The sequence below is a fragment of the Oryza brachyantha genome, chromosome 5 (genome assembly GCF_000231095.2).
Source record: "Oryza brachyantha chromosome 5, ObraRS2, whole genome shotgun sequence".
NCBI lineage: Eukaryota > Viridiplantae > Streptophyta > Magnoliopsida > Poales > Poaceae > Oryza > Oryza brachyantha.
The window spans coordinates 2,049,573-2,077,569 of NC_023167.2; the positions used below are offsets into that span (position 1 = coordinate 2,049,573).

Below are 27,997 nucleotides of genomic sequence, written 5' to 3' on the forward strand. Positions count from 1 at the left end.
TTTTTATATAGGGCCCATTTGGTAAGTCTCGTCCTTCTAATTCTACCTCTAGAAGCGGAATTTAAAATGGTCACTTAGGATTGCTCGGCTGTCATTTTCTTTAGACCTAAAACCATTTGGTTGAGCTCTAGCTCTAGAACCCAAAGTCAGAGTCGTGTCAAACGGTATCCATTCAGATTTAATCGTTTTTTTGATATTAAAAAATTATAGGGGCAATTTGTAAAATTTAAAGTAGTTGGAGTCGGACGGCCCATCTGAAGCGAAGCACAACCAATCCAACGGCCATCGATCACCCTTCCACCACGCTCCAGGGTTTATCCCGCGCCGCCTCCTAAACCCGCCTTCTTCCCACCGCGCCGCCGCCGCCGCCGCCGCCGCCGCCGCTTCTTCCCGAACCTTCGGCGGCGACTGGCCGGGCATGTGGGCTCTGCGTAGCCTCCGACGGAGCCTCCTGCGTGCTGCCTCGTCGCCGCTCCACCTCAGGTGCCTTCTCCTTCCCCCCACCAACACACACTCACTCTCTTCAGCCGCACCACGAGCGGTGAGCCTGTGATCCCCTGACGCGTGCGTGCGTTTCTGCGGTCGATTCAGCTCCGGGAGCTTCGCGGCGGGATGCGGGAGCGAGGCCCCGGCCGCGGTGCTGCCGCCGGGTGGCGGGTTGTGGCGGCGGCTGATGTCGACGACCAAGGGGAGGAGCATGAGGAGCAAGGTGGAGAAGCGGATGGCGAGGGAGACCGGCCGCACGCAGCGGGAGCTGCGCCGCGCCGTCAAGCTCAGGAAGAAGCTCATGACCGACGACGAGAGGCTCATCTACAACCTGCGGAGGGTAAGGCCGCCATTTTTGCTTCCTCTCGCACCGAAGACAAAGTCCTCCTGTTGAAAATTGGTGTATCCTGTGGCAATCTGCTTCCGTTTGTGTTGCTAGATTGCATCGCATTCCACCTGTGTTTTCCCTGCTGATGTGTTGAATTATTCCAGGGCATAATTTCTGTGCATAGTCGACGAGCTAGAGATGTGTTGCCATGGTTAATTGCACAGAAACAAAATTAAGTGTAAAATCATTTATGTTGGTTAACTGATTACCCAACCAAAATATATTGGGTTGTGTTAGATAGATGGTTTTGCTTTGCTGAATGAAAGGAATTGATCATTATTAGTGTCAAATTCAACTTCTATTCCTGCAGATTAGAAGTTATACTTTAAATAATCAAGGTTACGGTCATTAAAAACCTTTCAGCCAACTCTCCCTTGAAAAGTCAAATGTTTGTTTTGCCCCTATCTTTGTTCCTATTTTTATCTATAAATGCATTTGAACATAGTGAACTAATGGATTTACTATACTCTGGTTACTTTTATTCAGGCCAAGAAAAAAGTTGCTTTGCTTCTGCAAAAGCTCAAGAAGTATGAGCTACCAGACTTGCCAGCTCCTCGACATGATCCCGAGCTGTTGACGGCTGAGCAACTACAGGCGTACAAGAAGATTGGATTCAGAAATAGAAACTACGTGCCTGTAGGAGTTCGTGGAGTTTTTGGAGGTGTTGTTCAAAACATGCATATGCATTGGAAATTCCATGAAACTGTGCAAGTTTGCTGTGACAACTTTCCAAAGGAAAAAATCAAGGAAATGGCAGCGATGCTGACAAGATTGAGTGGTGGCATAGTGATTAACATTCATGATACCAAGACGATTATAATGTTTCGAGGAAGAAACTATCGTCAACCAAAGAACCTCATACCTTTTAACACACTAACCAAAAGGAAGGTCAGTCTCTTGCAGTTTAGGTGTTTGTGGTTCTTATCAGTTGGAGTTATCTTGCTACATCCATTCATGTGCCGTTATGCTTTGGATTATGCAATGTGTACAACATTTGCCACCTCCTATTTTACTTGTTTCCATGCTTTTTTCATCTTTGATCCATCTAAACTGAATCATGGTCTTTTAAATGTGTTGTGTTAATGCCTAATTGCATGGACTTTTATCTATTGAATAACTTGATTGCATTATTGACCCTGTGCATAGATAATTGAGCTCGCTAAATTTATCCTTATGCAGGCTTTATTCAAGGCTAGATTTGAACAGGCTCTAGAGTCACAGAAACTAAACATCAAGAAGATAGAAACACAACTCCGTCGTAAGGGTATCAATCCAGAGGATCCAGTTGCCATGGCCAGCATACAACGAGTTGCATCAACATTCTTCCGAGCCATAGATGAGCAGCAAGGTACACCCTACGTCTTCCGTGGTGATACACAACCAGCTGCTGGGATCACTGAAATAAAGGAACCGAATGATCAGCAATCTGAGGATAGCGACCAGGAAGAGCTTGATCGCTTTATAGCAGAAATAGAGAGTGCAGCTGAACAACAATGGGTGGAAGAAGAGGCAGCGGAGAAAGAAGAATCTTCTAGATTGCGATACTGGGACAGAGAAGAGGGGAGTGAGAGGAAGGGTTTCAATAGGAGCTATGACAACCCAGGCAATGACTTTAGAGACCAGGGAAGATACATGAGAGATAACAACAGCCCAGGCAATGACTTTAGAGACCAGGGAAGATACATGAGAGATAACAACAGCCCAGGCAATGACTTTAGAGACCAGGGAAGATGCATGAGAGATAACAACCGAAGGACAGCAGATTCAAGGAGGTGGGATGAAGATAGTGAGATAGATGTGTCAGGCGAGGAATGGGATTCTGATGATGGTAGGGGTAATGCAGTTGGGTCTGACAATGACATGGATGCTCCAGATGAACACCCTCGACGGTTTGAAAGCACGAGGCGCGAGAAGAGCAGGACCAACCGCACTCATAATTATATTTCTAGAGGTTCCAGAAGTTCCAATGAGATTCCAAGGAATACTGCTACTGCTTCTGGTAGGAGTGCGTTCAGGGAAAGTGAGGATGATGAGCTAGACACTGAAGATGATGAGGTGTGGGGATCAAATTTGAAGGAAGATAGAAACTTGAGAGTTCCTATGGTGAATTTCTCTAACTACCATAGCGGCAGCAGCAGCGAGGATGAGGAAATTGACCACAACTGGAAGCAAGATGCCTGTACTGGCAATACGAAGAATACTGATGAGAGCTGGGACAGTGACTAATATATGGAAGATTTCAATACCCAGATATTTCATGGCTGCTACAGCTTGCATTCTCGCCTAAGAATGAACTGGAGGGAAGCTAATACAATCACTTGGTTGTGATGAGGCCAACTGTTCTTCAACATTTCACACTGCAACCTTCAGAGTTCAGACTCTGCTTTGATCCCAACTGACATCACTACATCAGGAATGCGCTTAAATTGCCTGCATTGAATCTTAGATTACAATGGCACTGCTATCACATCCTCAAATCAGAACAGGTTTTCATGTGGGGAGCTTCATACATCAAAGGAGGGGCTGCATGTTTCTAGACATGTGAATTCCTCGAGCTGTTAAACAAAAAGACATGCACATATACAATTCTTAATAGCACCGTCTGCCATTCCCGATCGAAATATACAATGTATTAATTGAATGCTTGATAAGCTTAAGAAAGCTATCTATCTACGGTCACGATATAATTGAGCATCGCCTTCGTTATGTCTGCTCACATTACATAGCGCATCTCTCGTTCATGTCGTCGGTATGCCTAGACTGCACAAACCATGGTCAGAATTTTTTTTTAAAAGATAATAGAAGCTTATTTGATCTCAGTCAATTACATCGAGGATAACATTCGCACGACCAAAACACACACATACAAAAAAATTAAGGACCGGCTATTCGAAGACTAGCACTAGTCTGCCACCCACACGCCTAGGTAAAAAAGTTCATGGTTGCAACATTTTAAGATACATAAAGAAGATACCCTGGAAGACCACTTGAAAATCGAAGTGCCTGGAAGATTTTTTTTTTTTCTGTTGATGGTAAAATTTGGTGTAAAATTGGATTTGCTGAGCTCTAGCGTATGGCCCGTTTGTACCCAAGCCAACATCCTTGTTAATGGTCCTGAACTCACTGTTGTCCCCGATTTGGGCCAACATCTTTGCCAGCCCAGTGGAAAAAGGAAAAGAAGATGGGTGACGTGGCAACATCAAGTTCGTTTGGAAGGAGCGGCCACACAGTGGAGTTGGGGCTAACTAGAGGTGAGTCGAAAAGACCGAACCGAAAACATCAACATCGGACTGAATTTAGTTTGATCAATTCGGTAGTAAGCTCGATTAACCAAAAAGATTGAACTAAAGTTTCATCAATTCAGTCCAATAAAAATAACATTACAAGCTTACTATATGGCAAAACCCTAGAGCGTGTGATGTTACCCCCCACTTGCCACTTCCTATCCACCGCACCAAGCAATGCCCCCTGTCTCACCTCATCATCGCCTCTATCTCTTGATTACTGCCTACGCCACCCCTTCCTCCTCCATTCTCTAGCCGCCACCCACTCCAACGCAACACTGCATCCCCCTTTGCCCTCTGGCCCACCATGTTCGACTCCTCTCGACCCTACTGCATTGATTTCTAGATCCAGCAACAACTAGCTCCTGGCGAGCAATGACCATCAGTCCTAACGTGGCGGTTCCCCTTCGGATGCTCCAATGGTGGAGCCTTGAGTGTTTCCCCTCGGTCTCAAGGCCTCTTTGGATGCTTGCGTGATTTTATGATTTTTGTTATCTCTTTTCATCTATGAAATTTGGATGAATTTTGTGACTTTTTTGTATTTCTATAATTTTGGTCCTGACCGAGACTGAGATTAAAAAGACCGAGATTGAGATTAAAAAGACCGAGACTGAATTAGTCGGACTTTAATTTTGTCCATAACCGATCAGCCTTTCAATTTTTTATGACCAAAATGTCACCAAAGACCGAAGATCGAGACTAAATTTTTCGATGGGACCAAATGCCTTTCTTTAGGCTAATTGTCTCTAAGAGGATCTGTTCCCAAAGAAAATTTAGCACCTTTCCATGCGCATTGAGCCTCTCTTATCTTGTATTTACGGCTTGATAAAATGTATGAATTTTAATGGGTTTTACAAGATTTAGTTTAACTAGTAAATCATCCATACATTATAAAGACCGAGACTGAGATTAAAAAGACCGAGACTAAATTAGTCGGTCTTTAATTTTGTCCATGACCGATCAGCCTTTCATTTTTTTATGACCAAAGTCACGAAAGACCGAAGACCGAGACTGAATTTCTGGATGGGACCAAATGCCTTTCTTTAGGCTAACTATCTCTAAGAGGTTCTGTTCCCAAAGAAAATTTAGCACCTTTCCATGCACAGTGAGCCTCTCTTATCTTGTATTTACGGCTTGATAAAATATATGAATTTTACTGGGTTTTACAAGATTTAGTTTAACTAGTAAATCATCCATACATTATAATAGTAAAATGTCTGTACATGGTAACAGGTGGAGGTAACAGATAGAGGCGATCTTAGGCTGCGTTTATTTTGAGCAGATGAAGATGAAGATTTTCTGATTTTTATGATAGCTATTTAATGGTATAAATAATAAAATAAACTAGTACTATAAAGTTAAAAATCTACTTAAAAAAATAAGATAATGAATTTTTATATAGAAACCTTTTTTCTAAGAAAGTACACCATTTAGCAGATTAAAAAATATACATGCAAAAGCTTAAAAAAAAGGCTAAGAAAAATCTAAAGGAACAAGGCGGTCCATGGTTACAGATAGATATGCAACCTGCTATCCTTATTCCATGGTTTCATCCTCTAGTACGAAGCTTGCAATCTGCTAATACCTTTTAGCTTTGCTTGCGAGGTGGAAATCGCCGGTAGCTAATGTTACAGAACAACCACACGGCCAGGTGCGAATACGACACATGAAAACTCAAGCGCCATTGGACGTATACTTGTGCAGTGTCTCCATCTCGTTCACCTCAACTGCCATGCGATCAACCACAATGCAGAGGCAATTTTTGATTGTCACGTATGAAAGCCGGTGGAACTGTAGAAGCAGGTGACGGTCGAGAAATTCTCACCCATTTCCATTACTATATTTTCTGTTCGGAAACGAAAACGGATTGGCACAGCCAGTAATCGAAATGATATCGTTATTATCGGAATTTCGGAAACAAAGCCACTGAAACGAAAATATATCGATTAATAACATACTAAGTATAGAGAATTAATATAAGGATAAGTGTACGACAATACCGCTTCGTACTCATATCATATCAATTAATACCATACTCGGTAGACAAAAATATATGTTAAAACGCATTACATATATAAACGTACGACAATACCACTTCATACTCATATCATATCAATTAATAACATACTAAATATAGAGAACATGAAAGAAAGAGTTATTTATGGAGTTATTTATGGTTTGTGAGTTAGATGAGTTGCGCCAATGTGACTTGGGCAAGCTAGGGTTTTTGGGACTTCTGGAAATTTTCTTGAACTTTTAAAAAAAATTTGGCCCAATAAAAAATTCCAACAAAACAGTAAAAAAATGCCTTATTGTTTTCGAATAATTTTACTGTTTCCATTTTCATTTCTGGAAATTTCCATTACATGCTAAAACGGTCGGAAGAAAATGAAATTTCCGTTACTGACTAAAACAGTCCGGAGAAAGCGGATATGCGGTACACTCAAGATTTTTCATACCGTTTTCAACCCTAGCTGCATGTCTACAGAACAAATCTCATGTGAGCACTAGGCATAGCACCAGATTCACATCAATTAATTAAGCATGATATATATATAAATTCAGATTGCGACCACTATTAACTCAAATGAGGAAGGAGTGCTCAACGGGAAGCATTTAAAATATTTATACTAATAACCAAATAAGTAACATATACATGAATATAAGCCCTGTCTAGCCAATATCTAATGCCAAAGAAAAAATTATTCGTAAGTTTAATCAGCAGAGGTAGCAAGAGATACAACACCACGAGACTTTCCCAACCAGATTTCGACAGAAACTAGAAACTACAGAACCAATAAAAAATCATTTCCACTAATTCTTGGTGGAAAAAGAATTCAATTCTTTCGGTGCAGCCTATTTGGTGCCTAAAAATTTGTCACCTTCATCAATGTCCTCCCCCCTCTTTTGCTGTTGGATCCTAAATGTAGTGGTCAATCGAAACAGATTTCACTGCGTTTGATCATAATAAGAACTGTAGGGTATCAATGAGTTAGCAAAATCTTGAACTATTGTCCTTTGTCACCATGCCAAAGCTCATTGCAGAAACCATTTCTTTGTCTCTTGCAGTTTATGGCTTCCCCAAAGGAATCAATAAGCTGCTCAGCCAGACCACTTGGTTCATTAACTAGTGTTTTGATGAATGTGGTCACAACTCTACGGTCATTCTCTGTTGACCTTAGACTAAACCAGGTCAAGAACTTCATCCTAAAATCATTCTCTATGTGTCCCTTGCATTCCAGCATTCGTATCATCTGCACACAGAACTCAAAGTCCTCATCCAACTCCATCAGCCTTGCGAGCTCCTTTTCCCGGCAAATGGCGGAAGCACCATCTTGTTCACAGCTTTCAGCACCGTGGAGTCGTTTAGCCCTGCCCTCTGGCCGAGATTCAACAGCAGGTGGTCCAGCTTCAGCACTCCGGCCGACTGCACAGGTCTCTGAGTCACCACTATCATTGGACCTTGCCTGTGCAATCTTTGAATTATAACACTTGTCAGGGGAGATGTCCATGGGGATGGGTGCCTCAACATTTAGGTCAGGGACAGAAAATGTGCTGAACTGAAGTTTGCGGCAAGCACCTGACAACAGTTGGCTCTCTTCCCTGTTCTCTGGCTGCTCCACGTCTGTGACACTTCTATCACATGATACTTCATGCATATCTTCACAAAACCCTTCAAAACAGCCTTCCCCAGTCCAAGCTTGTCGTAATATCTTCCCAACCTCTCGGATCTTGAATCCAGTTGACTTAAAAGTTTGTATCTTCTCTCTTGTATGTGTCCGTGAGTCCCCTTCTGCTACATTCGGTGTGGTACGTTTAAAGGATACCTCATTGCTCCCAGTATAACACTTAGATTCAGAATGACCTAGGATCCCATCACCTGTGAATGATATAATTCTGAAGGAATACTGTGTGCATGGGGCAAGGTTAAAAACAAGTACTTTTCTTTGATCTTTGGACAAAACTACAGGCTCTTCCATGCTTGGTTCCTCTCTGCTCTTCCAGTACCATAGCTTATAACCTCTGATATTGTCAGACGATGGCAACGGCGTTTCTTTTAGAATAATAACAACGGATGAAGATGTTATGTCTACAAATCTGAATTTACAGGCGGCAGGTAAGGAATCTGCATGATAAGAACTGCATTAGCTTCTTTTGCACTATCACCACCACAATTATATTATAGATACCAGTATGGAACAACAAAGGAATGAAGGGAAGATGACTACCTCGAAGATGCAGGTCTGGAGAACTCAATAAATCATCAGCTCTTTGAATTGCTAGAGAGCAAAGTTTCTGCAAATAACTACCAGCAGACAACCTGCTTACAATACCACGTGCCATTTTTGCTGACATTCCATCCAGTGGACCAACTTCACTTTCCAATTTTGCTTTTGCATCTTCAATAATACCATGCAATTCTTTAAAGCAGCTAGTTCCCCCCAGTAAACGGTAACTCAAATAGATACGGTGGCAGAGCATATCTACTCGGCGTGCATCTTTTGCAATAACCAACTGCCTTTTCCAATAACTGCCAGAGATTCATGTGAATCACACAAATTAAGTATATTGGTTAAAAGGTTTCCAAATAACTACCTGTGAATTGAAGCTAGAAATTCAACATGGGACAATGATATCAACAATGCAAAATTAGTAATATTTGAGGTGAGGCTATCTGGCACCATGCACACGTGTGGGTTCAAGGTATGGAAAGTAACACTGAAAGAGTAACAATAAGAAAGAAAATCGAGATAGTTTGTTGTACACACTGTTTCTTGGATTAGTTTACAAAAGAAGAAAAGGTCCAGGTAATTTCTCTAGCATGTGCTTTAGGAAAAATGATGGGATGTTCTAGATTCCTAGTTGAATTGAATGATGACTATGCAGTGTAAATACTGTCTAATTGTGCTTTTACTGATTGCCACTGAGATGCGACCTATCAACCAAAAAGGAAATATGTGACCTATCAACCAAAAAGGAAATTTTGAAAAGCTGGATTTGGAGTTAATGTGTATTAATGTTATTGCAGCGGCAAAACACTAACTGTGGCATTGTTTTCTATTAGAGAATTAGAACTACATTGTGCCATATTTTGACAATTTAATGAAAGCGATAATATAACAGTGACTAGTGACATATCAAAAGAATAAAGAAAAGAATAAGATTTACATAGTTACTACAATGTGCGCTTACCCTAGTATTCCAGAAACCTTTCCACATGAAGCGCAAGAATAACTCCCATCAAGTTGAATAAGTTTCCCAAGATTAAAGCATCCGACCCTCTTGTGTTGGAGTGCACACTCAATATGGCAAGAAGATCCACAGCAGTTCTTGTCATCGTTTTCAGATGCACAAACCAACCATAGACTAGGATCCTTATTGTCATCAAACTGATGGCAAATACAACATGAGCATCTCTTGCAGAAGGAATCTTCAGATGTTACAACAGCTTTACAGGCCAAATTTTTACAGATCCAAGTGCTAATGCATTTCACATCACGGACAGGTTCAACAGGACACTCACCATTGACCACTTCCTTCTTAAAAACATGGCCATTTGTTACTATTAAGTTAGTTGGAGACTGTTTCTGAAATTCAACGTTCTTGTTTGCTTTAATAGGAGTAGCTTTGGTCATTTCTTCACTTTGGTTAAGCAAACTACCTCCCCTTTTTTCTTTTCCGTTCACGTACTAGCATGGGTAATAATCTTCTAGGGCCTCCACACCCTCTTTGCACATCTTGCAGAACCTTCCAAAACACTGACCCACTTTATTGCAAGGCCATCATCCACCAAAGATAATTAATGTCCAATAACTGAAATACAATACCATATCTTTGATAAGCAAGAATGGTTATTCTTGAGTTCTAAATTGATCAGTATATGGTATCTAATCAACACAAGGGAGGTCCACACCGCAAAAAATCATAAAAAATGTAAAAGAAAAACAACACCGTAATACTCCAGTTAACTGCTGACATCATGAGACAATATTTAGAATGAATAACACTATCTGACTTTTCTTTCATTTATTAATGTAATGAATAACACTATCTGACTTTTCTTTCATTTATTAATGTAGCATCTTGTTTCAATGCATGCCTGAAACAAACTGATATGTATAACAGAACCCATGAATAAGCGCATTAATCATGTTACGGTAATTTAATAACTGTAATAACTTCCAAAACTACCGAGATATATTTATTGAAGTAACATATGCTCTGTTCTAGTCTCATCATTAGAGCAATCAAAGCACGGAATTTTTTTAAAACGGGGCCTTTTGTGCTAGAGTTTTCTCATCAGTATAAACGCTGCAGGGAGAGACAAGAAGGAACAGGTTACTATTTAACCTATCGTTGATTAATCGAGAAGCTATTTGGTCACTTCTGCTAATCCATCAAAGATATTACACAAAAAGGAATGATAGCCCAAAGAAGTAGAACAGAACAACTCCAAGGCGTCGAATTTCAATCTGAATGAACCTAAAACCATCGTCAACTTTGAGCTGTTCACACAATCAACCAGCGAATCAACCAATCTCCCGCCCAATCGAATCATCAGCGTACAAACAAACGAAACGCCCTACAGCGAAACACGCAACACCACAGCAGCTAACACACGCCACCGAACACGTAACTCGCGAGCTGAAATCAACGAGGGCACGCACGAGGACGTGGGGGAGGGGAGCATACCACCTTCCGCACCGCCGCTCGATCCCCCACCCCCGTACCACTCCTACCTCCGCCTCCCCCCACCACCACGCCGACGGCGGCTAGGGTTTGTGGCAGCGGCTAAGGTCAATCGGGTGCACGAGGGGAGGGGGGGCACGGGCGCGAGGAGGGAGATCCCCAATGTGCGACGCGGCGCCCGCGTGGAGGAGGGCTCCGCGCGCGAGTGCTACCACCACGAGGAGGAGGAGGCGGCGGGACTCCGGTGAGATCCCCTCCTCCTCGTCGTCGTCGTCGCCGCCGTCGTCGCGCGGGTCAAGGGGAGGAGGAGGCGGCGGCGGGTGGGAGAGGAGCGAAACAACGGTGGGAATTGAAGGCAAGAGGAGGCAAGTCAAGTCGGCGACGTTGGAACGGAACGGAACGGAACGGAACGGCGCGGTAACGGCGCGGCGTCGTGCTCCGTGACTCCGTCTGTGAGCTGGTGGTACCTGGGCTGGGCTTGGCTGGACGCTTCTAGGGTGGTAGCGGGCTGGTGGGCCGGATTGATTCGGCGTTCTGGCCCGTTGACATGTCTGGGCCAGAGAGTTTCTGGGTCGAATAAGTCCACTTGAGGTCCTTAAGTCTGTTTTTCGTCCTTGACCGCAAAACCTGATATAATTAGTCCTGAACTATCAAAACCGGCACAAAAGATGTCCCTCGGCGGCTTTGGCTGACTTGGCACCTACATGGCTTGTTCAACTGTCAGCTGCACACAAAAAATGATGTAAAAATAGCAAGCCCAGGTGGACCCACTGTTTTTCTTATATATAATTGTCATGTAAGCGTCATATCAATGCCACATGCGACGAAGATCTAGTTAAACTAGCCATGTAGATACCAAGTCAATCAAAACTGCCTTCAAAACCGCCGAGGGACCTCTTTTGCGTCAGTTTTGATAGTTCAGGGACCGGTTGTATTCGGTTTTACGGTCCAAGGATGAAAAACAGATTAAACGATAAGTTGAGTGATCTCAAGTGGATTTATTCTTTCTGGGTCTTATAAGCTAAAATTTAAATTTTAGTACTTAAATTTAAATTGATTTTGGAGTAAGACAATCTTAGCTTATTTTACTGTCTATGTTTTAAATCGCTAAGAATATGTATAAAATCTAGCGAGCGGTGTGTCGTGCGTGCGTGCCTACACGGTATGCACTAGGCGTGTGTGCAACACATCCTCTCTTAGACACATGCTTCTTCCTCGAAGGTAATTGTGTCTACCCGGCTAGGCTATGGACTCTAGCTGGCTTGGCCCAGTGCTCCCATACAAAAATTGAGACTCGTCACATGCTTGGCTCATGTGTGTTTTTCTTAAACAGAAATGCTAGAATACGATGTTCTTGCTTGTGCTGACAAAACAAATTTTCAGTACCAGCAACCTCTCAATCGGGTTAGATTTTTTTCATTTATTATTTCTATTAAAATTGATATATTTTAAATCATCATTTATATTTTAGAATATCATTATTGGTAAATCATTATACCAATGAGTAATGTTAGCACCATCTTGATATCAACCGATATCATCATAGTATTAATTGATACAAGTGCAATATTAAATTTGATGTCGTTGGATATCATGTTTGGTACTCGTAGGATTCATTTCATTCTTTAATGAGATACCGTACAACAGTAGTCCCATGAAAATTTTATCCATGTTATTTTTTAACCGTTAATAAGTTATTTCGCTTATGGTTCATTTAAAAAAATGATGCTGCAAAATTGCGTGCCGTGCTTGCCAATTTTGTTAATTTATAGTAATGAATAAGGCTTGAATTAAATAGTTAACCTTTAAGAATGATTTAACGTGTTTTTATTTGAATTTTATTCTTAGCAATAGTGAAAAGAGAGTTGGGCAACGGAATTGATGAACAAACCTCTAAAATAAGTCAGTCCGACCGATAATTAGATTCTAAAATTCAATGCCTGTTTGAAGTTATAGGGGGTGAAAGCGGAACTGACATATTTGCAAATAAAAATAACTTGTGAATAAAATTTATATATATATATATATATATATATATATTCTTAGCGATCTAAAACCAAGGATAAAGCCAAGGGTGAGAAATAAAATTCAGTGAAAAAACTCAAAATTAACTCCAAATTAAAGGTCAAAAATTTAAATTTTGGTTTATAAGCATAATAGAAGCGAAAAGATGTGGGTATATAATCCAAAGACTTGCCGAGAATTATAATCAAGAATTGACAACAAGGTACGAAGTGTGGGGCTAGGCTCTACCCATCATTAGAACGATGATATTTTGGCAGTGGTAATTAAAAGAAACGGTGTTTTCATAATTGTCGCATTTTCTTTTCTTCCGTTGTTAGGAAGCAAACCGTTTTCAAGTTATACTGTTCTTTTGAATGGAGTTCTTCCCAATATTCTTACAAGTTCCTCGTTCGGCAAATGTGTCTAACCAGACAAACACAAGATCACTGGGTTAATTGTTTGTTTTTTTAGTAAAAAGTTAAACAACATATTTACCAAACAAAAATTATGAATAAAATTTATATATATATTTATTAGAGATCTAAAAGTAAAGGCATAACATTTAAGGTTAAAAGTTTAAATTTTGACTTATAAACCTAAGCTATAAACATAAGTCGTAGCGAAAAGATAATGATGCACAATAATTATTCGCCAAATGGAGAAACGGCCCTTCGGATGTGCTTTCAGCTCAACAGAGTGCACACTTAGGTAGTGTTTGGGACCAGGGTCCCGTATGTTTGGACATTTATTATAAATAATAAACGTATACTATTAATAAAACCTATCTATAATCTTGGACTAATTCGCAAGACGAATTTATTGAACCTAATTAATCCATAATTAGCCTATGTAGTACTACTGTAAACATTTACTAATTATAAATTAATTAGGCTTAAAAAATTGTCTCATGGATTAACTCTCATTTATTTATTCAAATTAGTGTCCAAACATCCGATGTGACATGGGAAAATAACCCCTTAGTATTGAACGAACAACTCTCTAAATAGCAAAGTTTGATAAATAACATTCCGACGACAGTAAGTTTACAAAGGAATGCAACAAAAATAAAAAAAAATGAGAATCAGATTTTAAGAAATGGCGGATGAAAATCCTCCAGGTTGTGTTCCCTATTCCTTCTCATTCCTCTAGCTCTGATGGTACATTTTTGCTTCGCGCCATCCTAGCATAGTTCGTTGATCCTCTAGAGTTTAAACATGTGATGTATCCAGCAGCCTTATTAACACAAAATCTAACTTGCATTGGATTAGTGACGGCAGCATTATGCCTGTGCGTTAGTATTCCTCCTTGGTCCAAAGCGGATGTTCAGATTGTCCAAAACACGGCTAACATTCAGAAGCCGTGGATCATCAGAAGGAATTTCACGTTCCTGAATTTAAAAAGAAGGGGCCATGAGTTGTAATTATAATTAAAAAAAAGAAGAGAAAACTGGAATAATACTCTCTATAACAGCATACTGTGATGATATAAACCCAAGCCTTGTTTATAGTGACAACAAATTATCCAATGATTAAACAAAAAATCAGAACTGCATGCAACTAATGAATTAACTCAATGTAATATACTCCCTCCATCCCAAAATATAGCTATCTTTCTAGTTCAAATTTGAAGTAGAAATATTTTGACAATATCATGAAGATTCCAGGGTGAATTAAATATACTAACCACAGTATTTCAAAATCAGAGCTTACCTTCAAACCCTTGTAGTATGCTTCCACAGCAGGAAGTGATGGAGCAATTTTGCGGTTTTGCATGAGATCCCAGACATAATTTGCAGTTGTATATCCACCAGTCTGGAAAAAAAAACACAGAATTTCAACCATAAATAATTTAGGAAGCAATTTGCATTCATTTCAAGAATGACATAAATAAAATAATTTGTGTATTCTTCAAATAGATGCATCAGCATTTGTACTTACCTTTTCACCTGAAGCTGCAAGTAGAAGATCAGTTCCCATCCTGGGGTTCAAGAAGAAATTTCTTGAAGTCATCTTCTCCTGAAAAATATGCTAAGATGTAAAATTTTGAATTTCTTAGTTGCACAAACTAGAAAACCAAAACAGAAGGAAAAATTACTATGGTTTCTTGAGCAAGTTGCATTCCTCTTGGAGTATGCCCAATCATAGCTCCTTCAGCAAGTGTCTGCAAATGATTTATGCATAGAATACACACAGAAATATGTGAGGATACAGAGTTCAAAATAAGAGATAGATTGTCAATTAGAAATGGGCTAATTGTATCTACTCAACGAGCTCACCATGGTAAAATTATTTCCTTATTTAGAATAGTTATAGAAGACAGCACTACTGTGACTAATAAGCAGATAATATAAATTCTACGGTGACTTAAAAGTAACAGATGGTAAGAGTATCTTAATTAGCGTTTTAGTACAAAAGTTTAGAAAAGGCACAAAGCCAGAGTAGGTTCATCAGTATTAAATAGTTTGTAAATTATGTAGAGGAATCCAAACCTATGTTGCTTGTGAACAAAAAGAAGTAACAATATGAATTTTGACAAGACACCAACCAAAGTGATTTTTAAATTTTGTGCAGGCAATGGAGACTGATGCAGCAAACACAAGCTAAGCTAATCATGTGACTAGACTGGCTTGCAAGTTCATAGCCAGTAAACATATTTTTTATACTTTCAGAATATAGTGAGCACTTATGGTTAATGAATGTTTCAGTACTAAACATTTTTTCCCACAAAAAGATGATCACTCCCTCAACAAAAAAAGTCTGTTGCTACTAAGGTTTTACTCACCACATACAACTCTGCGGGTGGAGATTTTGAGCTTGCGTACTCTTCAAAAATCTTAACGGCAGAATCAATATCTCCACATCGAAGATAACACCTTTTTCAATTTAAGAGTAACAAAATAGCAACTAGAATAAGAAAGTAGTGGGTAGTATATAAAAAAGGACAAATACAGGGGGTAGCAAAAAAAAGGACAGACATGCCAAGCAGTATACCATTGCTAAAAGAAACCCATTAACAAATAAAAGTAATGATCTGTTGATATGAACAGTTATCAAAAAAATGTTGGCAATAACTTTTGAGCAAATACAGTACTCATTCTAGAGCAAAGCAACATCAGCTAATATTTTAAGATGGCAGTTCTTTCATAGTTTAACAAAAATGAGGCCTCACTGAGACATACTTCTATACTGTACATCTCTGGAGCCACTAATAATGCAATGCAGATCACCACATCATATTGTTCAATGCGCTTAAACTTATATCATTATGGTAAACATGGATAGAACAGATTACCTCATAGCTTGCATCACAATGAAGGCATCATAAGTATAATTATCTTTAGTAAGCATGTCAAGAAGTACTTCAAGTGTCTGCAGGATAGCAAAGTAAATTGAACTTCATAAGAACTAGGTCATATAGCTCGATGTTGAAGACTTTGGGCAACAGTAGGGAGTAGGGACGCAAAACAATACATTTATGGTCATGTCATGTCAACTATAAAGCTAATGAACAGTAATCAAGTATTAGTTAATGCAAAAGGTAAGGCAAAAGCAAAATAGCACCTCTTTGTTCTTCAGGTCTGCACAAGCATGGATAGCAACATGATAAATTGTCATCTGTTTAAAAATAAATGCTCGTCTGTGTACATATTCTGCTGTTGGCAGATTGTAAAGTTCTTCCTCTGACACATTCATCATTATATTTTCAGAGCTATCTTTTGATATCCTTTCAACATTTTTCCAACCTTTTGACTGCTGGACAAACTCGAGAATCTGCTAGGAAAAAAATATAGTTCAAAAAATGTTTGTACATATTAAATATGTCCCTCTAATAGTTGTCCATATCTGCAAAACATACTTTTGTCATAGTGTCCTCACTGGTTGGTTCCTTGTTCTTGAATGCGGTTATTAGTCCAGCATAGCAAAACTTGTTTAATCCAAGTCCAGCAGCAGTCATATCACGAATTATAGCATAACTGTTAAAACAAATATTCATAAGAAGTTTATCACCAAAAGGATAAGTAAGTAAACTGGAAAGTTCAGGACATTAAGTAACATTTTGATTACGTCATGGAAGTAAAAACAAGTTAGAACATGTATTGACCCTCTCCATCAGTTACATTGGTACTAACAATACCCATATTCTTAAATCAAAAACATAAATTATGTGCTTTTACACTTTGTAAGATCTCCCTACACTTTTTCCTCATATGTTCAATTGGGCAGATCCATGCAGGTTCAATACAGTGATTAGCAGTTTCGATGAAGGTTTAAAAAAGAAACAACAAACAGCAAGTAGTAAGTAGTGCTATTTACTGTAGATGGTGGTCAGTACTTCATGAAATCATGTTATGCATAGTCAACCACAATGTGTAGCGTAGACCAAGTGGTTTTGGTTTGATACCAAAATGTGCACTACCATAAAAATTGGTAGCTTGAATAGTAAATATGCATGTTTGGATTAGAGCCCAATCTTTGGCTATGCCCAAGCTCAAGTTGGCAGCAATCACAAACCTTTGTTTATACTCTAATTAGATTTGGAAACTAATCGGTATCTACTCAAATCAATTAAAAACACTACCTTAACAAATAATTGCTAGTGCCAAAACTAACCTAGGTTTTGGCATTACCAAATAATTGGTAGGTAGAGATCCAAAATAAACCTTGATATTTCAGTTCCAGTTGTTGCAGTGCTCTACTATTTGAGCAAAAGAAAAAAAGGGGGTAGCTAGTTTTGGCACTAGCAATTATTTGGTAGGTAGAGATCCAAAATAAACCTTGATATTTCAGTTCCAGTTGTTGCAGTGCTCTACTATTTGAGCAAAAGAAAAAAAAAGGGGGGGGGGGGGGGGGGGGGGGTAGAAGGATCCCTTACACTTGATCTGTACGCCCTGTTGCTGCAAGTGAATTCAAAAGACAAATGTATGTTTCACCTTTCAACTTAATGCCATGTGCCCTCATTTCTTCTAAAAGCTTTTTACAGGTAGCAAGAATGAAAACATTAGCAAGTATATGCAAGAAAACACTTCAAATATGAGAAAAAACTCAGTTATTGTCCAACCATGATCGCTGCATCTGAGTTCTTGCATTTCCCGCAAGCGGAGATCAAGAAGTTGTAAAGGTTAACCTACAATATATTATGCATTTAGTGCAATCCATCTCACAAAACCCTAAACCCTGAAAAATAGATGAAATTAATTCAAAGAAAACAGTGGACAAACATCAGGCTGCAAACCCATTTCTTTCATCTGATCACGGAAGTAGAATGCATCTTGTAACCGGCTGCCTTTCATGGAACCGACTATGAGATTGTGGAATGTGTCCCGCACAGGCTGCACCCCGTCAAGTATCATGTCATCGTAAGCATCACGCAACAGGTAGTGCCTAAAAGCAATGCAAATATTCTGTTCAGACTTGACAATAGAATAGCAGCCTAAGAAAACAGGAGTTACTAGACAAAAACTCACAATGGCACAACCATGCAGACAAAACAAATGAACATAGGGCATACAATGGTTGGTAGTCCCAGCTACATAATAAATGAAATTCTCAATAGTGATTACCAACCAAAAGAGATATTCTAATGTGGCGAAAAAGTGTTTGCAAAATATACCAACTGCACATATGTATTGGTAAATATTGACAGCGACATTTTGCTGAACAGACCTCTCAGAACATCAAGATGAAAGTAAGCATTATGAAGTACAAGTGCATATTTTAATCAAGAAAGTTACAAATTTAACAAACCAAACACGTAGTAACTTCTGAACTTATGTGGTTTACAAGTAATTCAGGTTAAACTGAAGAACTCTACCTGTCCAGGCTCAGTGATAACCAACTCAGGTTAAACTATGGCACAAGAGCTGGCCAGGCCCATTGGCGTATTGTATTGGGATAAGACTGGAGGAACTACAGGTGAGTGAATCAACCTACATTTCGGCACAGAAATGGCCACACCAGAAACGAGCGAATTTCCTGTACAGCACTAAAATAGCTTACGTGCCAAACAGTAAAATGGTCTACAGCTGACACCGTGTACCGTTGTGCAAGGAATTCAACTGGCCGGTCGCATACCAGGTTGCAGAACGGGGACAACAATGTCAGCATTCGCGTGCTCGTGGACACATTAAATCATCGATCCAGCAGACAAGAACTAAATTAAACCATCTTAAACCAAAAATGGCAGCGCCTCGGCATTGCGTCGAACAGTTGGCATGCAAGAAAACCGAGAGACGTGCCTGCGCTGCGCGGTGAGGGCCCCGAAGACGGTGTTGTACTCGGAGATGTTGTTGGCGTAGTTCCGGCGCAAGTACTCGTCCGTCGCAGTCGCCACCCCGCGCCGCCCCACCGCCGCCTCCGCCGCCGCTGCAGCCACCGCCGCGTGGCGCAACCGACCTGCACCGCCAGATCCGTAAGGTTATGGGAGATCCTGGAGCACGGACGGAGAATCGTAGGGGGGTGGGAAGGACCTTGGAGCTGGAGGGAGTTGTTGAGGAGGCCCATGGCGACGGCGGCGAGAGCGCGAGGGGAGGAGGTGGTGGTGGTGGCGCTGCGGGGAGGACGACGACGACGACGCGACGAGAGGGAGAGGGAGAGGGAGAGGGTTTAACGCAACGAACCATTCCGGCGCTCCACCGTCCGATCGAGCAACGGACGGCCGCGATCGATGTGGGCCGAGGCCGCCGATCTCGTTCACATACCACTTGACGGCCCAGTCCAGCCGTGCAAGGATCGGTTTATTTCGGGGGAATTGCAAATTTGCTATCGGTTAAATTACTGTCGCAAAATAACTGATAGAAAGTTTAAAAAATTGAGTTACCTTTATTTTAAAATCATAAGATATTTTGGTTCTTACCAAAGTTATATAGATGCTAATAAATCTGAACACAAATATGAAATATATTTATCGATCTATAAATTATCTCAAAATAAATATGAAACAATAATGTGTAACATGAAAAGTAATAAAATTATTATTCGAATTGTATCCTAGCCAAATAGAAATAATCAATGGTGAAAATCTGACTGCCAATTTTTTGTCTTTTCTATAACGATTTATATTGGTGGTCTAGAGGAAAAACAAGCGCCATATGTTAAGTATGAAGAGGCTTGCTCTTTTGCTTTTTCTGGTAACCTAAAATTTGAATTTTTACCTTTAATTTGGAGTTGATTTTGAAGAGTTTTCATTGTAGATTATTTTCTAACCTTTGTTTCTATATCGCTAAAAATGCATAGGAGATGGTGCTTATGCGCAAATTATTGCACAGATTATTATAGAGTCGGGGACACTAGGAATTGGGTGTGCGTGTCGGCTGAACTGTTTTGTTCAAGGCTTTTATACCACTAATCTTTGTGTATTCGGTGATCTGCACTGCCTTTTTTTTTCTAGGGGCGTTAACAAATCGGATAATATCCGATCCGATCCGATCCGAATCCGCTTAAACTGAAGATGTGGTAGGGGTTTGTAACTATCCGGTGGATAGGAAGCAGGATTCGAATAGTGAGTTGCGGATTCGGATACGGATATAGTATCATTAATATTCAGTGGATGCGGATTATCCGACTTTTTTACCGGATTATCCGATAGTTATTTTAGCGGATAATCCGAGTATGTTAACCTAAAAAGCACTCAATCAAAAGTTCATCAATAGCCTAAGTATTTTTCATCCAATATTAAATGACAATATAGGATAACATGTATATATCACATCCGGTCATAATAATTTGTTTCCGAGCCGACTCCACACCAACTCCGCACCATTTCAGACATCCGCAATAGTCCGCATCCGCATCCGAAAACATCTGTATCCGCTTAAAAATTATGGTTTAGGATATGGTATGGTCATTATCCGTCCAAATCCGCTCCGTTAACCTCCCTACTTTTTTCAAAATTTAAATTTTTAATATTAAATTTAAAATTGATTTTAAGATTTGTTTTTATTATAGTATATTTTTAGTACGTGCTTTTAGATTACCATAAACACATGTATAAAAGCTTTATTCATAAACCCGTAGTTCCTTTTATTAAGACTTCTTTAGCACTAACCTCCTTGCATTATGAGGGTGAAAAAAGAGTTTTTTTAACATTCAAAAGTATCTCAAGATACCATTATTTCGCACTAAAAATTTTTAGTACCTTAAGGTACTTTTCAAGAATGGTAAAAAAAGCCCATGAAAAAAATCAAACAACATATTACAAATAGAAAATAATTTATAAATAAAACTTTTATATACATATTTTTAGTGAACTAAAAGTCAAGGCTAAAAAATAAACTACGGTAAAAGATTCACTAAATTTAAGGTTAAAATTTAAATTTTAGCCCGTAAGTATAAGAATTACCAGAAAAAGTGGAAAGATGGAAAGTATGCAATCGATAGTGAAATCTCCAGCATTTTCACATCTCACAGGCAACCCGCTACAGGGTAAGTGGGTAACCTCATTAAAACGATGATCTAAAATCTTTCTTTTATTTTCATTTTTTGCCTCACGGCAAGTCACATAGACTTGCATAGAAATCTGAGACTACAACCGGCGAAGCATGGGGCCAAACAGAGGATCACAAGGGGGAAACTTAGCATATACTACTCCGTATTAAACACCCCACAAGTTACAAATTTACATGTGAGCTTGGGCTGAACCAAAGGAAAGATAAAAAAGATTCAAATTCATTTACACTGACTGGTCTATGCATGCATGGTTGGAGAGGCAGTGGGAAGAACGAACTGGAGCAGTTTTCAGCAACGGTATCTGCAGCTCTGCACCACAGTTTGCTATGTACACTTGGATACAGGTACAAACCGGCCATGAGCCGTGTCTTTCAGCCACCTCGTCGAGCGGGTCTGCTTAACGCGATCCGAGAAAAGGCGATGCCTGAACACAAAAACCAAAAGGAAAATGCATTGGTCTATATGAAGAATTCTTCTCTTGAATTGTGAACAAGTACTCCCTCCGTTTCATGTTATAAAACTTTCTAAGATTGCCTCGATTCATCCATGTATTAATGTATATGTTTTGTATGTGTCTAGATTCATTAACACACAAATAAATCTAAACAAGACCAAAAAGTCTTATAACGAGGAACGGAGGGAATAGATTCCATGTAGTTACAAGAACCTCTCGTAGTCCAGCTTCTGGATGACTATGCCGTTTAGTAGAAGCTCTGATTCGAAAACACTGGCGCCTGTGTTGAATTCATGATCATTAGCTGGGCTGGCTGGCCAGATTCTTTGATGAAAATAATATGCATACTGAGATGTGAGATTACATCTCATTCTGACCTCTCTTTAGAAGCGGCGAACAGGTTTCATAGTCCTCTTCACATGAGATAACCAGTAGGTCATCCGGTACTTCCTTCGTTATGGACCTTCCTATCCTTTCTAATGGCTGCACAAATTAAACAGAACATTAAATACAAATGGTTTTGTGAAAGAAGTGTGTGGAATACTAACTTGCTAAGTTGTGATGAGTGTAGTAAATCATCAAGCGAAATATGCAGGTCGCTCAAAAGTACATCCAGGCAAGATTTGTACACTATAAGTACAGGATGATTGCATTTCTTCACAAAATAATTGAAAGGGAATTAATGTGTCCACTTCATTCAGGTAACTATTTCCATATTGTTTGACCTTGACTTCTTGTATCATGGAGAATGGTACTTCAACAGTTCAATGCAAAGAAGAGAAAAAAAGTGGGAAGAAAAAGGTAACTGAAGAAGGCTTCTCTACTGTCTAATAAACCTACATACATAAATACATATAAAATAGAATAGAAGTACACACCAGACAAGAAGATATCTAAAATGTTAAACATAGAAATAACCTGCCCAGAAGATGCTAACACCAAGCAAATCACGACATCTCGACTTGGCTTCACATTGGGTGTTACAAACACTCGTTTTCCCTGAGTTTTTAAAATAAATTATAATAAATCTGTCTACGATGGAGTTAGAAAAATAAAATAAAATTTCAGAATTCATTTTACCAGCAGCAGAGGATGCTTGCAAGCTGAGGCAAGTGATTTAGGCATGCTGAAACCTATCTCCCTTTCCTTTTTGGCATCTCTCAGAATATACTTCTTTTCATCAATGAAACAGCCTGCTTGATCACAATTTTCAAGCCACATCGACGTAACTACCAGCTTTCCGAGAGCTATTGCTTCCAGCATATTCTTTGTGCGGAAAAAACTATCTGCCACAAAGTGTGTTGCATCTGGAATGGAAAGTGCTTCACACAATCCTAAGCGTGCCAAGAACTACAGCATAGACAATTACCATGAGTATACCTAGTTTAAAATAACTAATGATTAAAATTTTAATATTTTAAATGTGCCGACAGTAACAGAAATATCATTACCTTCTTCTGACGCTTTATCACATCTCCATGCAAATGGTGGCTGAATAAAATACTAAAACTGGTCGGTTTTTTCTTTCTTCTAGAATCTTTATGCTGACAATTTGATGGATTCTTTTCAGGATCTAACGTCAGCAGTTCTCTGGCAACAGAGAGTTTTGACAAGCTCCTACTTGAAGATTTCACTGGATTTAGAGGACTGAAAGTAGGTGACAATTCATTTGACAATTTTGAAGGTGTTTTCAGGGCACTGCTGTGAAAGTCAGAGTTGCTTCTTGGTGATTTGCTTGCATCCTCTACTTGGGATGGACCATTATGTGTATTTTCAGAGCTATTAAAACCAGAAGTTTTGCTGTCCGCACTTACAGAAGAATACAGTGCAGGAGAAGCAGTTGATGACTTTTTGATAATAGTAGACAGCAGAGAAGTTGATCTTCCATTGGAAGATTCTCTCTTTGCATACTTTAAATAGTCAGAGACACTCCTGATGAAAACCCGCCTTTTCTTAGATGGCCTGGCCTCATCTTGAGGTGTTTCATGATTGATAGCATTTTGGGTAACTGCAGGATCTTTTGGTTTTACAAATTTTGTTGGTGTTCTTCTCTGTTTGGGATGGTGAGATGAGTATTCTATGCATGTGACTTCAATTGTTGGTTTGTTTCTACATGGTTCAAGGCCCTGTGCAGTACTGTCACTAGTGTGCTGTGAGCTTCCATCCCTACGCAGCTGAAGATGCTGAGCATCAGTTGCACTGGTATGCTCTGTGCTTTCTTTTTCAACATAGATTGAAGCAGACTTTGTAGTTCTTTCACTGATCATTGGTTGCTCGAATTCATTTGCAATATGATTATTCTGAACTTCTCCAACCATGGAGATGCCACCAGTCGAATTTATCACTCTCTTCGAGTGCTTATTAGAACATATCTCAGTACGTTCATCAAGGTTGTTTCTACTAAAGTGTCTCGTCCGGTGAGAAACAGGTGCATCACACTTATTTCCATCACTAGATATCTTCAAAACTTTACTCTTAGTTGGCACCAACTTTGCCTGTTTATCTTTTGCCTTTGCTTTAAGATCTCCAGAATTTTTGCGCCTTCTTGACCCTTTATGCATTTCTTTCTCAGGTTCTGGGGTCAGCTCAGTTAGTTTTATTCTTTTAGAACGCGTGGTGACACCTCCCTGGATGCTGCCAGTTCTCTTCTGACAAGGGTCGTTCTTTGATTCACTTTTAGCCTTTTTAGACTTTCGATTGCCCAATGGAGATTCATCTTTAGCTGATAAAATTTTAGCAGGAGAACATTGTGCCAGAGCCTCCATAGCTTCCAGAGCAATTTGAGTGTCTGGGCCAACATCATGCAAAGCTACACTTACTTTTTCCTGAGTTTCTTCCAAATTTTTGCCATTTGATAGATCATCTAAGTCTAAGTCTTTCAAAAGGTTTTTCTTTGTCCTGTTTCCAGAAGCTCGCTTACTCTTCAGATCACTGTTGAAAATTCTTGAATCTGACAAAGGTAAAGCATCAGACTTCCCAGATAGTTTGGAATTTTTCCCTTTTTTACACTCCCCAATTTTGTCTCCACCAGCCTCAACTTTTGTAGAGCACTTCTTTTCTCTGGGAAAATGACTCTTTGATTTCCCTCTACCAGCTGATTTATGCAGTAAAATGTCCTTATTTTTACTGAAAAACTCACCTCCCCCATCATCCTCACGGCTATCCACCCATGCAAATATCTCTGCTTTTCCATTAGAATTTCTATTACAGTCAACCTTCTCAGCCAACATTAAAGTCCCTCTCTTATATGATACATGTGGTGGCTTTGCTGAATCCAATTTCTGTGGCGTTGGTTCTTGAGACGATATGCCAGCATTGATTGATATCAACCTGTCCACAACTTCCAAAGCATTTGCCTGAGACAGATCACCAGGCTCCTGTGATTCAACATAGCTCAATCCATCAAAACATCTGCCATTGTTTTTACCCTCTTCAACCATTGTGTCAGCAAAAAGTTTCTTTGCTGTTGAGCACCTGCTCCTGCTTTTAGTTCCATCTTTATCATGGTTCTGTACATAACCATGGGAGTCACTGTCAATCCCGCAATCTCGGTGATCACCTACAGACCTGCTACACGAGGTAGAATTTTCCACAGTTTTCCTCAGAAGATTTGCTCCTTTTATTGAAGCCTGTTGGTTTCCTTGTTGCAAACTGTTTGCAGTAAACGCTTGACAAGCAGCAGCAAGTTCACGCGTTTGTTCTGATGACACACGAGCTGGAGCAAACAAACATATGTAAACATTATAAAACAAAACAAATAGCCTCAATACAGGCCAAATTTAGGTTGACAGAATAAGGTTATATAAAATAAGCAGAAGATTTTTTTTCTCCATGTTCTAATTCAGGAATATATTTGATAACCAAGGACTGTGCGACAAATATAGCATAACCGCAGAAAAAATGGACAAAATGGTAAGATAGAAAACTGAACCATATGGATGTTCATAAATAAACCTTTCAAGATGTAGAGTACAGTAATCATGATAAAAATACAGCAATTCCTTATCAGTGAAATATTACATGTCAACAAAAAGTTGAAAATATAATGAAGAATGTGGATCCAAAATGTGTGGGGCAAAATATATAGCATGTGTATCACAAAGATATAGTACCTAGCTGAAAAACTTCGATAACGGAGTATTTTATTGAAATGAAGCACAGAAGGAAGCGGGAGGAAAAAATAAAGTAAAATGTCAATACCTCACACACATTTTTCAATATGGCAATTTCCTGATAAAAATCTAGACTCTAAAAGGATATCATACTTAAATAAAACTATGACAAGTCTAATCACCACAAATTTCATGTTCCCCCCAAAGCACAGCCTTGCTAGTGTAGAGTTGGCGAGAATAACTGCCTCTGCTTGAGTTGTCACAATATTAGCTAGAATTATAACATACAAACCCTTCTGTAAGAAATAAGTGCAAGGTTAAGTCACTAGAAGTGTAAAAATTCTAGAACATATGTATAAATTGACAGCATTGTTTTCTCCTATAACCCTTTTTTGTGAGGGGAGTTTTCTTTTACTACATTACTTGGAGTGAAAGAAGAACATGGGCAATAATCACACAAGACCACCAAAACAAAGATGAAGTAAATATTAATCACCTCTTTGCTAGGAAAAAAACAAGAATGAAACAAAAATGGAACAGAAATAAGGTATAATTAAAAGAGTACAATCTCTAATTGTCCAACATGCAACTAAAATGTATTTCTATTTTCTGAAATAATTAAAATATATGAAGCACATAAGTTTATACATCAATAAAAGAAAAGGCGATCTCTATAAATGCAGGATTAGTTGTAATTTGTGTCTCTCTTCATGTAAAACCAATAGAAACTGGCTGTCACATACTGAGTTTGAGACTCAGAGATACCACAGTGTAAACTTTCTAGAATGGTTTTCAGCAAATTTTGACATCTGAAAGAAACACCGTTGTCCTATGGGACTACGAAAACTGGAAAAGACCATACTTAGCAAGCATTAACTAACCTGTGCCACCCTCTTCATCTGTTGAAGCATCTGAATCTACAAAATTGTTGGTATCAACATGACCCTCCAATACACTATTTACCTTGGCATTGCTTCCATTCATGCAAAACTTCACCTCTCCCTCATCATTTGATAGGTCCTCATCATCACTTAACACTTGGGTGCCCACGCTCAACTCATCGTCGCCGTCATCATCTCTCTCTTCATCTGAGTCTTCGACCAACTGGGTCTTCCCCCAATCACCAGCATCCTCATCGCTGCTATCATTAACCATCTCCTCTCCCGGACACTCCTCGACGAATTGGGTCTCCAACCCATCACCACCATCATCATTCCCACCATCCTCTTCTTCCTTGTGTTCCTCAACTAATTGTGTCCCAACCAAATCGCCGGCATTATTGTCACACCCTGCCACCACACGCTTCGCCTGATCACAGGCACCACCACCCTCCTCCTCCTCCTCCTCCTCCTCCTCCTCATCTTCGCTATCGTCCACCAACTGCGTGTCATCCTCATTGTCGACGGCACCGGCACGCTCCTCCTCGCTGTCCTCCACCAACTGCGTCTCTCCCCAATCAACAGCCACCCCTTCCTCCTCCTCCTCCTCCTCCTCCTCCTCCTCCCCCAATCCATCATCAACCATCTGAGTCTCGGCGTCATCCAGCGCCTGCGTCTCGCCGTACAGCACGCCGTCCTCCTCCCCCTCACTCGCCGTCGCGTCGCCATCACCGCCACTAACCGGAGACCCTACAAACCCAAAGAAGAAGAACAAAAAAAAAAGTCGGCACCTTTACACCAAAACCCAAGAACTCAATCACCACACACCAAGAAACTCACCCAACGGAGCCGTTCCTCCCTCCAATGCCTTCCCGTCCCCTTCTCCTCCACCCCCAGCCATCACAACTCAACCTGCAACCAACCTCCCCACACCCAAAAGCACAAATCACAGAACCCACAACCGCCGGAAACCGTGAACTCCGCGAAGATCAAAATGCGAGCTCTTCTCGGGGAGGGATTCGGGGGAGGCGGATTGGGAGGGGAGCGGAGCGGAGGGTTTAGGTTTTCGTTTTGGGAGGGAAAGCGAAGCCGCGGCGGAGATGGCGCCGAAACGGCGAGCACGGGGAGGGAGGAGGAGCGGAAGGGAACCGCTGCGGTCGCGCTGCGCCGTCCGATGGAGAACCGACGGCCCGATCGAGATTAGGGGCGTGGGTGCAATTAGAGAGGGACTTGAGGGGGCTTCCTGTAATTGTGTCA

At 40.1% G+C, this 27,997-nt stretch overlaps 4 protein-coding genes across 6 annotated transcripts; 1 reads left to right on the top strand and 3 right to left on the bottom strand.

Moving 5' to 3' along the window:
- Positions 1-415: 415 nt before the first annotated feature.
- LOC102712446 (CRM-domain containing factor CFM9, mitochondrial) lies at positions 416-3,603 on the top strand. 2 transcript variants are annotated; one of them, XM_040524654.1, is made up of 5 exons: positions 416-483; positions 592-826; positions 1,361-1,762; positions 2,054-2,477; positions 2,529-3,603. In XM_040524654.1, exons 1-5 carry the CDS (start codon positions 419-421, stop codon positions 3,098-3,100), a joined length of 1,698 nt encoding a protein of 565 aa, XP_040380588.1. In that variant the 5' UTR covers positions 416-418; the 3' UTR covers positions 3,101-3,603. The 2 variants fall into 2 exon arrangements, with proteins under 2 accessions (XP_040380588.1, XP_040380587.1); XM_040524653.1 differs by having other exon boundaries at positions 2,054-3,602.
- A 3,154-nt stretch (positions 3,604-6,757) lies between these two features.
- Positions 6,758-11,120, bottom strand: LOC102715111 (VIN3-like protein 1). Of its 2 annotated transcripts, none has more exons than XM_015837840.2 (4): positions 10,855-11,120; positions 9,352-9,972; positions 8,388-8,689; positions 6,758-8,284 (listed from the first exon to the last, which is right to left on the bottom strand). In XM_015837840.2, exons 2-4 carry the CDS (start codon positions 9,792-9,794, stop codon positions 7,167-7,169), a joined length of 1,863 nt encoding a protein of 620 aa, XP_015693326.1. In that variant the 5' UTR covers positions 9,795-9,972; positions 10,855-11,120; the 3' UTR covers positions 6,758-7,166. The 2 variants fall into 2 exon arrangements, with proteins under 2 accessions (XP_015693326.1, XP_006654039.1); XM_006653976.3 differs by having other exon boundaries at positions 10,852-11,120.
- A 2,715-nt stretch (positions 11,121-13,835) lies between these two features.
- On the bottom strand, positions 13,836-19,451 carry LOC102712726 (pentatricopeptide repeat-containing protein At4g35850, mitochondrial). The gene is made up of 13 exons (XM_015837268.2): positions 19,319-19,451; positions 19,088-19,244; positions 18,071-18,233; positions 17,911-17,976; positions 17,725-17,822; positions 16,708-16,825; positions 16,413-16,622; positions 16,144-16,220; positions 15,634-15,724; positions 14,947-15,012; positions 14,790-14,867; positions 14,562-14,663; positions 13,836-14,239 (listed from the first exon to the last, which is right to left on the bottom strand). Exons 1-13 carry the CDS (start codon positions 19,350-19,352, stop codon positions 14,132-14,134), a joined length of 1,368 nt encoding a protein of 455 aa, XP_015692754.1. The 5' UTR covers positions 19,353-19,451; the 3' UTR covers positions 13,836-14,131.
- A 1,834-nt stretch (positions 19,452-21,285) lies between these two features.
- On the bottom strand, positions 21,286-27,796 carry LOC107304164. Its single transcript, XM_040524457.1, has 8 exons — positions 27,581-27,796; positions 26,744-27,490; positions 23,202-25,465; positions 22,831-23,100; positions 22,669-22,749; positions 22,128-22,233; positions 21,964-22,030; positions 21,286-21,720 (listed from the first exon to the last, which is right to left on the bottom strand). The coding sequence occupies exons 1-8, from the start codon at positions 27,639-27,641 to the stop codon at positions 21,621-21,623; spliced, it is 3,696 nt and encodes a 1,231-aa protein (XP_040380391.1). The 5' UTR covers positions 27,642-27,796; the 3' UTR covers positions 21,286-21,620.
- Between the last annotated feature and the right edge of the window lie 201 nt (positions 27,797-27,997).

What these genes read in the sequence shown, in the direction of transcription:
- LOC102712726 (XM_015837268.2), bottom strand. Translation starts at nt 19,352, where the DNA reads ATGGGCCTCCTCAACAACTCCCTCCAGCTCCAAG. An exon ending in CAGACCTGAAGAACAAAGAG is followed by an intron (nt 16,221 to 16,412) that starts GTGCTATTTTGC and finishes GCTATCCTGCAG; the next exon opens with ACACTTGAAGTACTTCTTGA. An exon ending in ATTGTGATGCAAGCTATGAG is followed by an intron (nt 15,725 to 16,143) that starts GTAATCTGTTCT and finishes AAATTGAAAAAG; the next exon opens with GTGTTATCTTCGATGTGGAG.
- LOC102715111 (XM_015837840.2), bottom strand. Translation starts at nt 9,794, where the DNA reads ATGACCAAAGCTACTCCTATTAAAGCAAACAAGAACGTTGAATTTCAG. An exon ending in AAGGTTTCTGGAATACTAGG is followed by an intron (nt 8,690 to 9,351) that starts GTAAGCGCACAT and finishes AATCTCTGGCAG; the next exon opens with TTATTGGAAAAGGCAGTTGG. An exon ending in TCCAGACCTGCATCTTCGAG is followed by an intron (nt 8,285 to 8,387) that starts GTAGTCATCTTC and finishes CTTATCATGCAG; the next exon opens with ATTCCTTACCTGCCGCCTGT.
- LOC107304164 (XM_040524457.1), bottom strand. Translation starts at nt 27,641, where the DNA reads ATGGCTGGGGGTGGAGGAGAAGGGGACGGGAAGGCATTGGAGGGAGGA. An exon ending in GCAAGCATCCTCTGCTGCTG is followed by an intron (nt 22,750 to 22,830) that starts GTAAAATGAATT and finishes TTAAAAACTCAG; the next exon opens with GGAAAACGAGTGTTTGTAAC. An exon ending in TTCGCCGCTTCTAAAGAGAG is followed by an intron (nt 22,031 to 22,127) that starts GTCAGAATGAGA and finishes AATTCAACACAG; the next exon opens with GCGCCAGTGTTTTCGAATCA.
- LOC102712446 (XM_040524653.1), top strand. Translation starts at nt 419, where the DNA reads ATGTGGGCTCTGCGTAGCCTCCGACGGAGCCTCCTGCGTGCTGCCTCG. An exon ending in TCGTCGCCGCTCCACCTCAG is followed by an intron (nt 484 to 591) that starts GTGCCTTCTCCT and finishes CGGTCGATTCAG; the next exon opens with CTCCGGGAGCTTCGCGGCGG. An exon ending in TCATCTACAACCTGCGGAGG is followed by an intron (nt 827 to 1,360) that starts GTAAGGCCGCCA and finishes ACTTTTATTCAG; the next exon opens with GCCAAGAAAAAAGTTGCTTT.